General features: G+C 40.2%; 1 protein-coding gene across 3 annotated transcripts in view; it reads right to left on the bottom strand.

The window, feature by feature from the left end:
• ENAH (ENAH actin regulator) overlaps positions 1 to 17,443 on the bottom strand; it is an 81,724-nt gene that overhangs the window by 56,008 nt on the left and 8,273 nt on the right. For all 3 annotated transcript variants that reach the window (XM_083374243.1, XM_083374244.1, XM_083374245.1), the window contains exon 2: positions 3,237 to 3,402. In XM_083374243.1, coding sequence (XP_083230369.1) covers positions 3,237 to 3,402 — 166 coding nt within the window. The remainder of the gene's footprint in view (positions 1 to 3,236; positions 3,403 to 17,443) is intronic.

Raw genomic sequence — 17,443 nt, 5'->3', positions numbered from 1 at the left:
GATGGATGCTGACAGCAGGATGCCTGGCTGCTTCACCATCCTCCCTCCCTGAGCCTCCAGCCTGGTCACCCAGATCTCGGCGTCCTTCCCACCGTTGCCCAGCACAGCCACCCCAGGGCTGCAGGGGCTGGCCTGGCACAAGAAGGGCACGTGCGCGCCACCACCCACTTCACCACCTTCCCTCCCTGAGCCTCTGGCACCCTTCCCGCCACCGCCCAGCATGGCCGCCCCAGGGCTGTGCTCGGAGCCTCTAGAAGCTGCAGGGATCCATATGCGCCCTTTTCACGCCGCTGTTTTTGGTCCCACGTCTCTCTGTGTGTTTGCTTCACTGTTTTCAGTGGTGCTTTGGGGGGGATGGTCTATCCCTATTCGCAGTGTGGCTGCCGTCCAATCGCCTCGCCGCCTCTCAAGAGGACAGCGTCAGCTGCCAATGCAGCAGCGGGGAAGAAGGAAGGCAGTCCTGCCCACCATATCAGCCTGGCAGGGATGGGTGGGAAACTGAGTGGCACGAAGAGCAGCACTTGGAGCCTCCAGGAGCTTCAGGGATCTGGGCGTGCCCTTTGCAGTTGTCCTCCTGCAATGCGCAGCCTCTCCCTGTAAGCAATCCGGCTTGCCAAGGGTCAGGTTGGCCATCGTGGGAGGCTCATCCTGCATGTGCAGTAGAGCTGGAGGATGGGGACAGGTCACACCTCCCACGACAGCCGACCTGACCCTGGGCAAGCCAGATTGCTTCAGCTGCGAGAAGCCTGACCTAAGGTTTCCTGAAGCTGATGGGAACTGCAGCCCACCGCAGCTGAACAATTTAGCTGAGCCGCAAAATTGAACTCGCAGCAGTGGCACAGGCAGCAGGTAAGGCAGGGGGAGGCCTGCCAAAAAAAACTACAGTGCGACAGAGTGGGTGGGGTTAAGTAGGGCTTACATTTTGGTGTAGGTCTTATATTAGCCCAACCCCCCCCCCAAAATAAGCTAGGTCTTATGTCTAGGTCGTATTTTTGGGGGAAAACGGTATGTAGAAAAGCTTGAGGTAAATGGAATTGCAGCAACAGTAGGAAAACATCTCCTCTAGTGGTATATTGTGCCTGTGAACTACATAAACTGCAAGAGAACAATGGAAGAGTTCTCATAATTAATCTGGAGGCTAACATGCTATACAAAGAGAAATACGTAAGCTAAGTAACAGATCAGTATGAGAATAGACAGTAAAAGCCTGTTATCTAGATAAGGGAATAAAATGATACCAAGGAAGCAGAGAAACAGAATGTATGTCATGCATTTAGGGGAAAAAACCTCTTGCCTCAGAAATGACAAATAGTAAAACAAAAGATAGATAAATGGATCTATTACGATAAACCAGTGAAAGACTAAAGATAAATACCATAGGTATATTAATGTATCATCCTGCAAGTCTATGGATATGAATCACATTCTGCAAGAGGGAAAGGACAGATGTAGTTAATACTATCCTAAAAAATAAGAGGTAGGATGGTAATGGCAAGTTCAGAGCCTGTATTTTAAAATACTAGAAAAGAAGATAAAAGTATGGTGTAACATGGGAGATGCCTTAGAAATGACAGGGTGATTTGGGGTGAGCTTAGCCCAGAAGATAGCATGATAACTCCATAAAATAAATGGCAGAAGCCACATTTTTTTTTTAATTTAGGGGGGAAAAACCAGGCTGTTCATGAATGATATGAGGGAATATCAAAATCAGAAACATAATCTGAAGCTTTAAGCTGGGGCCTACAATTCTTCTCTGGCAGGAACATTGGTAGTGTGCATAATGATGGCTAGAGACAAATCCTGGGTATGGGTGCATGTATTCTGAAAGACTGATGGCTTTTGATCAAGAGCCATCTAGATTGAGTTATTGTTGTTGTTAGTTGCGAAGTCATGTCCGACCCATCGCGACCCTATGGACAACGTTCCTCCAGGCCTTCCTGTCCTCTACCATCTTCTGGAGTCCATTTAAGCTCACGCCTACTGCTTCAGTGACTCCATCCAGCCACCTCATTCTCTGTCGTTCCCTTCTTCTCTTGCCCTCAATCTTTCCCAGCATTAGGTTCTTCTCCGGTGAGTCCTTCCTTCTCATTAGGTGGCCAAAGTATTTGAGTTTCAACTTCAGGATCTGAGATTGAGTTATGCACAGAATCAAAACCAAATCCTATGAGGTAAAGTGGTATGCAATGAGGGAAACTGGTATACCTGAGGAAACAGTGAACATAGCAGTGTCCCCAAATGGAGCTCCCTTCCTTGTCCTATTGTACAGAGCCCAGAGCAATTAGGCAAGCAATCAGGCCCTTGTTCAGATCCATAATCTGCCATAGCAAATATAATTATATAAATTATTATAATATTAACTTTCAGAGTCTCTGATTTCCCCATGAAATAAATATAAAACTAAAATTGTACCCCAATAACAATTCAGTTCTGGAAACATACATCCTCTTATTTATGGAGGCAAGAATATTTTCAGTAAGATCTACAGTATTGAAATAACCCTGAGAGCATAAATAAATTATCAAAACTAATTTATTAATGGAAGGATGAAAAAGTCTTTAAACAAAACAATCTGTTGTTTTTTTAATCAAAAGGAACATTTCTAAGTAGAAGATGGAGACCAAAAAAATACCTTGGATAAATCAGTACATGAAATATTGGTCCCAACCAATCCTATAATATTCCTTATATTCTACTTTTCCAACACTCAGCCACTACTTTTCCAACACTCAGCCACTTACTTCAGTTAATATTATCTGATCAATATAACAAATTTTAATTGGTTTCCTAATTTATTTATTTTTAATCCCATTTATATCCCGCCCTTCTCCGAAGACTCAGGGCGGCTTACAATCTAAGAAGCACAAATCAATGTGCTTAGCAATAGCCTTCATTCTATGTATATGCCTGCTTATTAGGGCTTTTGGGGGGGCCAAGCGGCATTTTTACAAAGTCAGCTTATTGCCCCCAACAATCTGGGTCCTCATTTTACCTTCCTCGGAAGGATGGAAGGCTGAGTCAACCTTGAGCCTGGTGGGACTCGAACCTGCACTAATTGCAGGCAGCTGGTGTTACTTAGGGAGGCATTAGCCCACTGTTCCACCAAGGCTTTTTAGAAATCATTAATGTCTGAATAATACAGTAAACTTCCCTTTCATCCGTTTTCTCTTTGCACTGGTTGTAATCAACTAAAAAGACAATGTTTATTATTTGTAAAAAAAGATTATTAAATAACTCACCTGATGATCCTGAATCTTCCTGCCAACTACTCTGAATGTATTGTTGCCTGTATGATGATATATATGAACTCTGCTAAATCCAGTAGACCCACCAGCTGGTACCCACTTCTTATTGGCATCATCGTAGACCATTACAGCAGCTCGTGCTTGGCAGATGCTCTGCTCACTATTAAGGCAAAGAAAAATAAATGGGTAGAAAAGAGTACAAGCATAAATCTGAAATGTTTTCATGAAAATAGCATCCTATGACAAAGACATTATTATAGCATTCAACTCAGCTCATCAAACTCAATTCTAGAATTTCTTTTATTTGACTGAAAAGAACTTATGTCCTATTTGGTTAAATTTTGTGTCACATGATATAAATAGTTCTTTAAAGGACAACATGGTAGAGGACAGGAAGGCCTGGAGGAACATTGTCCATGGGGTTGCGATGGGTTGGACACAACTTCGCAACTAACAACAACAACAACATTTATAGGTCAGGGTTGACATGAGGGGGTCCTTGATGCTCTCTGAGCATGCTTGTTTTCTTGCAGATGTTTAATTACCCAAACTAGATAACATCCTGATATTACCTAGTTTGGGTAATGAAATGTCTGCAAGAAAACAAGCAAGCTCAGAGAGCACCAAGGACCTCTCAAATAGTTCTTTATTTTGATAATTATATTATATTTTTCTTAGGGAAGAAACTTTTAAATAACCTATTTGTTCCTGAACACCTATTCTTCATGTTAATCCTATATGACCATTACTTAGTCCAGATAAGAATAAGAAGTAATAAGGTTCACAGCTCTAATAGAAAATAATTATAACCCTCTTAATAGTTACTAGCCTTTAAAAATATAGATTTAGTCATAAAAAAAGACTGGTAAGAAAACAAACCACAGGCTAAAAGTTGGCCACCATGATGGTTTCTTTACCCAAATGCCTATTTTTTCCTTCTCCACTGCTTTAGTTGATATTTATTTTTCCTTCATTCTTTAGCAAAAGTTGGAGACAGAGGAACATGTATATTTTCCTTTTTTCTTCTGTATTAATGTGGACATATCACATCAGCTTCAACTTTGGCCATCAACTTCTTTGGTCCAAAAAGGTTTTGGCCCGAATGTGAGACACAGTTAGCAACTGAAGATAACAGGCAAAGCTGAATACAATACAAACAGCACATATACTTGCTTAATCAATTCAATAAATTTCCATACATGCCAATATGGGACAAATGAAGTGACAACTTTGAAACACTATAGGAGTAGTGGACAACCCCACACCAGCTGTTAAATGCTTGTGCAGAGGGGTCAATATGTTGCCATTTAATCAAAATAAGAAATTCAAATAGATGTATCAATAATTACATCTAAAATCAAAGGCTGAAATTATATTTTTCAGAACTACCCCTAAAAACTATATAAAGTCATTTTTTTCTGAGCATCATAATCAAAAAAATTTTCTAGACAGATGTTTTATTTCAAGAAGTCTGCCATTTAATAAAGCATTACGATAATTTTACAGTATATCAGAAAATCCATGACCCTTGAGTCATCATTTCAGAGACATTTTCTTACCTAACAACCGTGCACCCCTGCACACTCCCCACCCCATAGTGCCTTTTGCACACCTCCGCACTTCCTCCCCAATGAAGAGGTTGGAAAAAGTATGCAAGTGTGCATGGGAAACTGCAGGGGCGGGGAGGACATGCAAGGGTGTGTTGCAGGTCAGGAAAAAAGCACAAGGACATTAAAAGGTATTAAGTGGGTCAGGAGGGTGCACCGGGAGTGGTGACACAGATCAGGAAGAGTGCATGGAGGTGTATGAGTGGCCAACGCAGTGCAAGCACAGAAGGATTAAGAAGGTTGCATGGGTTGGGGACACTATCCAAACAACTTGTAACCTTTCCTGCTGCTTCCCCATTTTTAACACTCCCTGCAAGCTCCCAACAATCAAAGACTTTGCTTGTGGAAAGTTGTCAGGGAGTGCTGGAAATGACCACAGCTGTCTATGGCAGCATTGAAGCAGCCACAACTTTCCCAAATTTCATTCCGACAGGAATAATGGGTCCTGACATTCTGTAATTTAACCCATTTGAGGTACCTTGGTTCAAAAATTGTTGCCCTACGGTGCACCATTTCGCCCAATTAAAGGTTACAAACAGACACAAGAGTTTTAGTAGTACATAGATCAGCTTTTATTCATTTATTTATTAAACTTAAATATAACTCCAGAGACAAATTTTCATGAATTTAAGATAGTGTAAACAAAATGTTGATTCAAATCTAGAAAATAAATAACACTGTACTAAGCCAAGAAACTATACCACATCCCTCTGCATTTTTAATATAAACTGCCCACCATTCAAGTTCTATTCTTCTACAAGGAAAGCTTACTACTATGACTTTAGAGGCATAATAAAAAATGAACCAGAAAAATTAGAAACAATGTCTACTTAGTTCAGCCTCAAAGAAACTTCAAGGACATCTGTTGTGAATGAGACAAACTAGCTTATGGTATTTGATACATAGTTTCCCACCTGTTATTTGCTTAGCTTTTTTTGGCTCTAACAGTTTGACTTCCAGATCAATAAAAATCTGGCTTTTAAAAATAAAAGGCTTTTCAAAAGAGTTAGGTCATGGCATCCTTAAAGGGCACTGAAACCCAGTCATTTACACACATCTTATTGAAAAACAAGTATAATCAGCTTTCTACCTGCTCTTTAACATTTATGCAGCTGAGATACAGATTTCTACTTTGGAAGTTAATTTTTAGTTAGTTAGAATATAATCATGCATTTCTCTGCTTAGGAAGGAAGCTCCATTCAGTTAAACAGGATTATTTTTATTTAATTGTATCCCACCTTTATTATTTTTACAACTAACTCAAGGCAGCAAAAATATCCAACACATCTATTTTCCTCACAACAACCCTGTGAGAATGATTGGCCCAAAGTCACCCAACTGGCATCTAAACCATTATAAATTTCTCCAAAGCATCCGTTATCAATAACGACATATGAAGCAGCCTTATTTAATAATTAGGTAGCACCAAAAGTGACTATTGTTAATAACGACAGTGTTCACTATATCTGACTGTGTGCCATGGTTGGTGTGAACTGTCAACAATCATCTAAGTCTTGCCCAGGATGTTCTGTCCCAACCAGGTCTTCCAACAACATACCCATATTCATCATTATATACTGGTCCATAATACATAATGCTTTTATGGAACTTATGATAATCGAATATATTGTCCACAGTAAACCTGTCTATGGAGATTCTCAGTCATCCAGGTCCTGGTTGTCCCAAAGGAGCTTTTTTCACAAGGCAACTGGACTTTGTTTTTCTTGAAGACGTTTCGCTTTTCATCCAAGAAGCTTCTTCAGCTCTGACTAGATGGTGGGAAATGGCAGGACCAGACAGCTGGTCATTTGCATTCTTTTAGAGAGTTGCTGAGGCCATTTGGAAGTTTATCTATGTCCTCAGGGTCACCTGAGGGCAGCTGTCATTTTAAAAAAAAATTTTAAAGAAATTTCTTAATTTCTTTAAACAATTTTAACTATGTAGATCAGGGGTGTCAAACTCAATTTCACTGAGGGCCACATCAGCATTGCGGTTGCCCTCAGGGGGCCGGGTGGGTATGGCCAGGGTGGGCATGGCCTACTGGGTGGGCGTGGCTAGAGTGCGTATGGCCTACTGGGTGGGTGTGGCCAGCTCTACATCGTTCGCATCAAGGGTGCCTATGGGGGCCCGGGCAGGAGTGGGACAGATCTGAGGGTCTCTGGGCCAGGGCCAAGGCAGTGGGGGCCGTTCCCTCACTGTTTCCAGGATGGCTTCACGGGCCGCATGAAACCACTTCGCGGGCCGGATCCGGCCCCCGGGCCTTGTGTTCGACATGTCTGATGTAGATTAAAACAAATTAATGATAAACTGTCAGTCCAATGCAGCACCATTTGGGCAATATGATTTTACCTGTCCTCAATCACATTTTACAGTTCTCCAAAAATAAAGAAGGGGTAGTTTGATTATCCAGAGTAAGCTATGCCATGTAAAGAAAACATTGCTGAGAAAATTCTAACCCAGAGTCATTTAAGATAGCATTTCTTCACTGGTAGAATCCACAACAAGGTCTCAATCCCAGATCTTACTGGAAGGGCAGACTCAACTATGCAATGGCACTTACATTATTTCTCTACCTGCCTTGACAAAGTTGAATCTACCCATCCATGATAAGCAGCATCTTAACTGTACTTGGAAACAGTTTCTGCAGTAGAAGTATTACAAGAGGAAACAGGCTGCTGCATATTGCACCCACTGAAGCATCCAGATGATTTCAAGGGCAGCACCCTACAACAATCCAGCAGAAAGGGCATGGGTGACAACAATTAAAGCCACCCGATACAGGAAAGGCTTGAAGCTTGTATAGAAGTGATTATGCAAAAGCCTTCACTGCAATCGAAGACAATGTCTATCAACCTGTATTTCTACAAATTCCTTATCTCTCCAACCCAGGATCTGCTCTCACCAAGGTCACATAAGGGGAAATTTTTCCAGAACTAGTATTCTGGATGGAATGATAATCTAATATCACCACATATGAAGTTTCGTGACACCAACACCAGTCCATCCACACTGCTCAAATTATAGAGGCATAAAAACTCCAGCACATACTTTATCCAATTCACTACCAACTTCTCCAGTCCAATTAGCTCACCACCTCCAATTAGCTCACCATCTTCCATTCTGTACTTTTTCTTTCCAACAAACAAATCTACTTCCTCAGTCAATCAGATACCACTGTACTCTAATGCCCCTTCTAATTCACTGCTCAGTTCTTGCCTCAGTTCTGGAAAACAGGGAGCCTTCCACTTAATTCCCCATTTAACACTTTGCTGGATGTGTCTTCTGAGGGAGCCAAGCAGCTGCTTGTTGAGTCACACATGCCAGGTTCTATGGTCTCCTAACAAATGTTTTTGAAGAACTTCAGTATTTAACAGCTGCTGTATAATAAATTGCCAGCAGTGGTAGCTGCAGCAGTTCCCACACAGCCTCCCTCACCCATGAGTCTGAACCTCCTCTTCACTAATGTCAGCAACTTTCTTTTATTTTTCCCTAACACCATCCCTTCTTTATTCACCACAGGCAATGATGCAGGAGGTCACTGATTTCTACTGATTTCTTTAGACCTCTTGCCCCATTTATGCTTTCTCACCGTTTACTTTCTATATTAATCTCATACAAAAAAATGTCCATTCTTTTGTCTGTATGGCTCTCTCATCTCACGTTCTCACAATTTCTCTGCTGCACGCCAGAAGTATGTCTTTCTTTCTTTCTTCGGTTTCAATTTCCCTTCCTTATTCTTTCTTGTTTTCCATTTCCACAATTTTCTTTCCACATTCCACACTCTTCTGTACATATTCTTCTGCTTCACTATCTTTATCTTCTCCACATTTAGAACTCTCCATTTACCTAAATTCCTTCAAAAGATTCCCGGCCTCCAGCTCAATTCAAATCTTTGAATCCTATGTTCTCTATCCACGATCATAGAGAATGGTTTGCAAAGCTGTTACACAGACTCATTCTATGTATCATTTCCATTCACTCAAAACAATTAATTAAAGAATATTGATTTTTTAAAATATTTCATAGGTAAAATTAAATGGCAAAGTAATACAACAACAATAATATAACAAAAGAATGAACTGAAAAAAGAAAGAGAAAAAAGATCCATATAACAAATCCCAGCTAAAAATATTAATTAAACTCAATTTAGGCACTCACACCCCAAACTCGAACTGACTCTGGGCATCTCACAATAACATATACTATATAAATAACTACTAGCAATGTTGGCAATTTATTATATGGCAGCTGCTCAATATATAGCAAGCTCAGTTCTTTTAACACATTATTAAATGTAGACCATATAAAAACAAAATGCTGTTTAAGAACATTTCAAAGATAGAGAATAAATGTCTGGAATCCACTCTTTAACATCTAAAGACTTAATTTATTTCTACCCTCAAGTTCAACATAGCCAAAGTTCTTTATAAAATGAAGACCAAACTTTCAACAAAGGGTCCACCCTAGCCCAAGGCTTGAGTGTCAGATTTTTAAGACTTGTTTAAATAGAGTCCAAGTAAGAGCCACATAAAATTGGGAGAATATCATTCCAGAGGGATTATACAGCGACAGAGGCCCACTTCTAGGGTCCCGTCAGCATATGCCTTTTAATTAAATGGGCTCTGAAGCAAATGAACTTTAGCAATTGTATGGTAGAGATAAACACTATGGAAGCCAGAGGGCCTAACAAGGATCTATGCCAGGGGTTCCCAACCAGGGGTGCAAGACAATATTCCAGGGGGTGCAAAAACTTGGGTTTTCAAAATTATAGTGTATATGCATAATTTGTTTGCTGTTATTTCAAACTTTTCAAAGGGGTGTGAGAGTATATCAGAAATGTTCTAGGGGTGCAGAGTATAGAAAAGGTTGGGAACCGCTAGTCCAGACATGTCAAACACAAGGCCCGGGGGCCAGATCCGGCCCGTGAAGTGGTTTCATGCGGCCCGTGAAGCCATCCTGGAAACAGTGAGGGAATGGCCCCCACTGCCTTGGCCCTGGCCCAGAGACCCTCCTCCTGCCAGAGACCCTCATATCTGTCCCACTCCTGCCCCATAGGCACCCTTGATGCAAACGATGTAGAGCTGGCCATGCCCACCCAGTAGGCCATACGCACTCTAGCCACGCCCACCCAGTAGGCCACGCCCACCCAGTAGGCCACGCCCACCCAGTAGGCCACGCCCACCCGGCCCCCTGAGGGCAACCGCAATGCTGATGCGGCCCTCAATGAAATTGAGTTTGACACCCCTGCGCTAGTCTATGCAATAAAGCTGGGCTTTTCAACCTGTGGTACTTTGCCACGTGGCAGATGGTATGCGACCATTCTAGAGAAGTGTAGCGGGGGAGGGGAATGAGTAGAAGCGGACCCAAGCCTGAGGGAGAGGCAGCGGCAGCACTGTCTGGCCTCGGCAGAAGCTCCAGGAGCCGGCAGGGCTCCAGCTGATTGGCTCCAGATGATTGGTGCTTCCAAAGCAGCTGGGAGCTGGAGATGAACTGAAGAAAAGGGGAGGGGGGAGAGGAGACGCTATAAAACAGGGATCTTCAAACTTGGCCCTTTTATGACTTGTGGACTTCAACTCCCAGATTCCTCAGCCAAGGACCCTGGCTGAGGAATTCTGGGAGTTGAAGTCCACAAGTCATAAAAGGGCCAAGTTTGAAGACCCCTGCTATAAAAGGAGGTGGTTTGGACAGGAAAGGGGGGGAAAAAAGACCACAGGGAAAGGTTTGATCCCTTTAAACAAATGTAATTACTTTTACCCCCCTTTACTTGAGTCTGTGTATGGCTTTCAGAAAGTTTTCTTTGAAAGTAAACATGCTTAATCTCAAGCTAAAGCTTTTCACAATTGCTGAAATTCAGTCTCGGGTTGCAACACTGTGACACTTGACATGCCTGAGGCAGCTTAAAGGGGGGAAAAAATGAAGTTTATGTGTTTCTTTATTTTGCCAGCCTTTCTTGCTTTGCACTTGATTCCTGTGTCTTTAAGGGTACAGTAAGGGGTTGGGTGGGTGGGGGTGCATTCTTACTACACTGTGGAAAGAGCTGAGAAGGGAGAGAGGAAGAAGGGCTGACCAGCTAGCTCAGGAGTCTACAAACTTAGCAACTTTAAACATGGATAAATTCATCATACATTTGTCAGCGCAAAGGGAAAGTGATTCAGCAAAGGAACAGCCACCAAAGAAATTAAAACTGGTACTTTTTCCCCCTTTTTTCTACAGTTTGAAATATTTTATTAGATTATAGAATAAAATACAATAATACAAAAGCAAATAGGAGGACACAGTGGGGAGGAAAAGGGGAGAAAAGTGAGGGGGAGAAGGGAAAAAGAACAGACTTCCTCTGCTGCAGTAGAAGGAAGCATCAACATTAAACCTCAACTTTTTACTTTTCCATAGTATTATAAACTAGCCATTTCTATAACAACAAATGAATCTAATCAATAAAACCCAAAATCCCCCCCCCTTTTTTTTTTAGTCATCAAGTTTTTGACACCTTGCTAAGCACTGGTGATACTCAAATATTGTCATGTTCTAAAAGTGGTACAATCTGTGAAAAGGTTGAAAAGCCGTGCCATAAAGGGCTTTATACATGATAATGAGTACACTGAATTGCATCCAGAATCCTACTAATAACTAGAACAGCTCCAAAACAAAGGTATTACATGGATGTACTGTGGCTAGCATACCCATAACTGCCCACGCCACTGCATTCTGGACCAGCTGCAGCTTCTGAGCAGAATTCAAGAACATAAGAATAAATTGCAATGGGAATCGACAATGTTTTTCCCCAAAACTATTAGTTTTCCTCAAAACTATTCTTAGCAAAACCACAGTAGGTCCTTGAACATTGCCATCTTCATCCTTTGCTACCATGATGGCAGTTGGCAGATTAAAATTATAAATTACTACAATGAACACTGTTGGTAGACCTGTACATTTTATATATATATATATATATATATATATATATATATATATATATATATATATATATATATATATATATATATATATATATATATATATATATATATTACACACACACACACACACACACACACACACACACACACACACACATACATATACACACAAATATTCAACATATTAAAAACACGCAACTATATACACTTAGTCCTCACTTAATAATGGTAATTGGAATCAGCAACTCCATCACTAAGAGACAATCATAAAACCCACATTGTGTAACGGCGCTGATTTAAGGTAGCAGTTGCAGCAGTTCCAGTTGCTACCATTACATGAATACTGTGCAGCTGTAGTATCCCAGTCATGTGATCATTTGTGACCTCCTGTCAACTTCCCAGTTGACTTTCCTTGTGAGAAACCAACAATGAAAGTCACAAATAATTCTGTGACCACAAAATGTTTCAACATCATAATTGCAAGCCAGCTGCCAAGTACCTAGATCACGATTATATGACCACAGACATTGCAATGTCCGCAACTAAGACTCATAATAAGTCTCCCCGTTTTGTGCTGTTGTAATTTCAAATGGTTATTGAAAGAAAATTTGAAGAAATTTGCATTTGAAATATTCACATCAAATCAAGAAACAAATTAATACATGAACAACAGATGTACTTTCCCAATATTGGCATTTTTTTCAGATCATAAAAATAATAAAAATAAAAATAATCTGGCTGAGTTTCTCAGAAACATATTATTAACTAACATGTTATTAAACCTATACAATAACAACCGCTTGGCCAATGCATGTTGTCAAACCACTTAGGACAGTGACCAAGTCAAGCACCTAAAAGATGAGGACCACCAACTCCTTCGAGATCCAGCTGCCTTCCTCCGCTGATGGAGCAATTATTCTCCAAAATTAGCAATGAGGAATTTGACCACCTTTCAATCCAAAATGCCGATCTGATCTCTGGACCTGTGCCACTAATACCATCAATGAAGAAGATGAAAAATGAATAGGCAACTGGCCCCGACAACACCCAAGCCAAAATGTGGAAAATCCTCAGCCAAGGTGCCAGGATTCTTGCTGTCCTCTTTAACCGAATCGAGGAGGGTGCAGCCCCAGCATCCTGGGCAACCAGTACCATGGTGCCAATTTGGAAGGGCAAGAGTGACATGTCCAAATACTCAAATTATCATCCAATCTGGCTCCTGTGTCACACCAGAAAAATATTTGAACGAATTTTTGATACTAGACTCCGCAAGATTGTCTCCATCACTCCAAACCAATATGGCTTTTTGAAAGGGAGTGAAACGATGGATGCCATTCATGCTACTCAGTTGCTTTTAGAGAAGCATTGTGAGAAGACCAAGCCTGTCCACATGGTATTCCTTGACCTGGAAAAGGCTTCAACCACATCCCACACAAACTCATTTGGCACGCCCTATGATCCCACAATGTCCCAGAAGTCTACATCCAGTGGATTCAACTATTGGTGTCACTAGCATGGTCTGATGTGCAATGGGAACATTGCCTCCCTTCACTATCAACCTCGGAGTATATCAAGGATTGGCACTTTTGCTCCTACTAGTTGTCCTTTGCATGGACACTGTGATGCTTGACCTCCAATCGCCCCATCCACGATCACTTCTCTATGCCAACATTGTCTTCTTGGTGAATAAGCAACGTGAAGACTTCCAAGAGCAAACACAGGACTGAACAGCTTGGTGAATTTGGACTTCAACTGAAGATCAAGAAAACCAAATATATGGAATGTGGCCCCCAAACCAATGGAACCATTAGCACTGGTGGAGAAGACCTTAAGAAAGTAGAGCAATTCAAGTACCTCGGCTCCTTCTTATGCAGCAACAGCAATAGCTTTCCAGGTACCTGCGCCCGTGTCAACACCATCTGGATGAAGCAGTGCCAGGTGACTGGAGTCCTGTGTGGTCCTCAGCTGCCCCTATGCTTCAAGTCAAAGATTTACAGAACAGTGCACCCAGTCGCCCTCTATGGATCACAGTGCTGGTCAGCAACGGCAAAGCATGAGGCAGCCATACATGTGATGGAAATGTGAATGCTCCAATGGTGCCATGGACTAATGTGATCTGACCACACTATGAAGGACGACATCCGACACTGACTAGGAGTCATACCAATCATTGCAAAAATGTGTGAAAGAAGATTTAGATGGTATGGACACATTGTACGCAGTAAAGATGATTTAGTGGCAAGGACGGCCATTCCTCTGGATCCTGATGGCCAGCAACCACATGGCAGATCCAAGAAAAGGTGGATGGATCACATCAAGGAGGACACGAAATATGTGGGCGTTGCTCTTGTAGATGCCCTGGATTTACCCAAATGGAGATAGCTTTGCCAACAAGTGGACTCTACCATAGCGCAGGAATAATGCTAGGAAGAAGAAATCTATACAATATTACTTATTTGCATTTCAGAAATTCTGCTGTACCCAATTTCAAATAAATAAGTTTTCAAAATTATTTATCTTGTCACAACTTTGCAACAAATGGATTTTTTTTCTCTTATAAACACCACATATTCCATGTGTACATTTTCTTTTTTGATTATTTATTGTGAACCTGAAAATAGTTTCAATGCCCACCACAAACAAACAAGAACCACTAATGTCATTACAAAGACATGCTGCACTTAAGATTGGTCTTCTAGAGTGCTGAGAAGAAACAAGCATGGGTTAATCAGTCATTTTTGGAAATAGTGACTATATCTAAACTTTCATCTTTGGTCTGAGCACACAGATTTTTTAAGAGAGGAGAGCAAACTAAATAATATTTATATCTCAGTCCAACAGCACAAGACCTTGCTAGGGCTAAGCAGAACTGATTCTGTTCAGTGACTGTTCCTAGTGCAACATCAGCAGACTAGTGTCCTCCAAATTTTCTGAATAATTGTTATAATTTCTTACCAATACCCATAATAATAAGATTTATGGGAACTACATTCAAAACATCTGGACAACATCAATTTGCTCAACCTTGACTTAAAATGTATGCCCTTTAAGGGAAAAATAATAGTTTGTGAAGCCTTGAAGTCTACCAACTCTTTTCTTTAAGGTTTAAAACAGGGGTCCTCAATCCCCGGTCCGTGGACCAGTACCGGGCTGCAACATGCCAGGAAACAGTCTGCACAAGCAAGCAAAGCCCCATCTGTGGGACGCAGGCAGCACACAAACCTCCACTCACCCTCTGGTCCGCGGAAAAACCTCTCTCCACGGAACGGGTCCCTGGTGCCCAAAAGGTTGGGGACCTCTGGTTTAAAATATAGCCTTTTCTATATTAGCTAGCACTTCAAGATCCAAGGCATATTTCAGAATCCAATAGAAAATAATGCAAGTATCAGTAATAACATAAAAGTTTAGATTCTCTAATAATGTTTAGTTGAAATTTTATTTTATACTGTTTTGGAATATACAAAATTACTTTAAGAAGGATAAAACTTTTTAAGCTAAGCAAATTACATTATTTCTTAAAGCTTCTATGGTCAGAACTTTTTCTTAGATTTTTTTCTGAATATTTTCCATTTTCTTTCCACTCTGTGATAAGAAAAAAATAGTAACATACACGAAGAACATGTTTTAAATCAATTTTTGAAATGTCATATCCCAAAATGGCACCGCCTGTTCCTTTTCTGCCGAACAATTTTATTTAGCTCCTCAGGCATATATTATCTATATATGTAAAACTAATACAGTACACTAACAATATTTTTATACCCAAAATAAATACAGGTAACTAAACTTTTAAACAACACCAGCCCAGCATATTGTTTCGTAACAATGCCTGAATGCTGATGTCATTGTCCAACTATAATCTAGTTATCAAGAATGTGTTCTCAATCATTTTAGCCTGCACCCTAAACCATAATTGAAACCCCATTTCAATAATAATTTCTAATTATATTTAGCAGTGAAGATATAATGTGCACCAACTATCAAATTTGGATACAGCAACAAAAGACAGATACTGCATTCAGGTTGTATATACATTCCATATAATGTGAATTGAACCAATGTTTTTCCTTCCCTTCAGCAACCAAGATTTTAACTCTATGCATTATTCAAGGCAACTGAATTAAAATTCAAATATTGCCATGCTGACCTGAACAATAATAATTTCATTATTTTAGAAGTTGTTAATGTGCTGTTAAGCAGATCTTGCTCAAGTAACTAAGATACCTGAAAGGTGATTGGAGATGATTACATTCAACCCCTCTGGAAAACTTCACACTGAAGAAGGCTCCTGGAAATAACTTTAGAATTTATTAAGTAATCCAAATACTGAACTATAATGGCAAGCAATTTTTTTCTGAAACAAGGTTAGCAATTTACTGCTTAATGTCTTCTACAACGTATGCTTACAAGCCAGTCATAAATCAAAATTAGGTACTGTTTGTTTTTAAATATTTTTAGAATTCTGTTTTATGGAGTGACAGTCAAAATCTGTGTTAAAGATTTTGTGGAAATTCTATCTACATGTCCAGTGTCTGCAGATTTTAAAAACAATGAAATCTTGAGCTGATCAAGTTCTGCAGCCACTTTCTTTTGCTTTTATCCCTTTGACAAGACCACTTAAGGAACTCTATGCCTCCACATGAAAAGGTAGAACAAAGCAAGCCATTTTTAGCCATTGTTGCACAGAAATATATAGTGTAGCAGTCAAAAAATTGTCTTATTGTCTTCTTTTCCCGTACTAAAGCATAAAAATACAGAACTTGACAATTTGTTCCCAACTGACATAAATGCCCTAAATGTCCCTCTATTCTTCTTCCAAACCTGAAAAGTTTACCAGACAATCTAAATCAGGCATGTCAAACTCGCCTGACATCATGTGATGTATCGTGACTTTTTCTCCATTGCAGGGAATGGGGTGGGCACGGTTTTGGTGTTATGTATCCGGCCCGTGTGCCGGCAGTTTGACATGCCTGATCTAAATACTATCACTTTTCAGTTTCAACACTGAAATAAAGTTTGCTTATATCACATTCACCATAGAATGGTAGTTTATTTACATAGTTAATTTGTCAGAACCTTCTTAGTTCAGAATTACATTACTACATCTGAACAAGCAAATTATGGTTTGCAATTGCTTAGCAAAGTCTGCATACTAAACCTATCCATTGGTTTTATGGGTGAGTAATGTCAATTTATTGCTTAATAGTATATAGTTGGATTTATAGCTCTATAGCAGCTTAGCATAAAATGATTATTTCTAGAGAGAACATATGTCTATGTATGCACAATTCCATATGCAACCTCTTGACCTCCATCTCTAAACAGATAACTGATATATTTTTAATAAAACTTGTGTTAAGTTTTGTAAAATTACTGTCAGGAAATACTGCTAAAATAGATGTCTGAAGACCATTTTTTCCTATATATTTTTATTATATGCTGATCACGGAATTGCTGTAGAGATGGTCTCAACTTAAAACAGTTTGTTACCATTCAAACTTATAATAACACTGAAAAAAGTGACTTATGACCATTTGTCACACTTACAACTGTGCAGCATCCCATGGCCACATGATCAAAATTCATACATTTGATAAGTGACTCATATTTATGACAGTTGCAGTGTCCCAGGATCATGTGATTACCTTTTGTGACCTTCTGACAAGCAAAGCCAGTG

The sequence above is a fragment of the Vipera ursinii genome (assembly GCF_947247035.1).
Source record: "Vipera ursinii genome assembly, chromosome: 1".
Taxonomy (NCBI): Eukaryota; Metazoa; Chordata; class Lepidosauria; order Squamata; family Viperidae; genus Vipera; species Vipera ursinii.
This window is presented reverse-complemented; position numbering and strand designations above follow the sequence as displayed.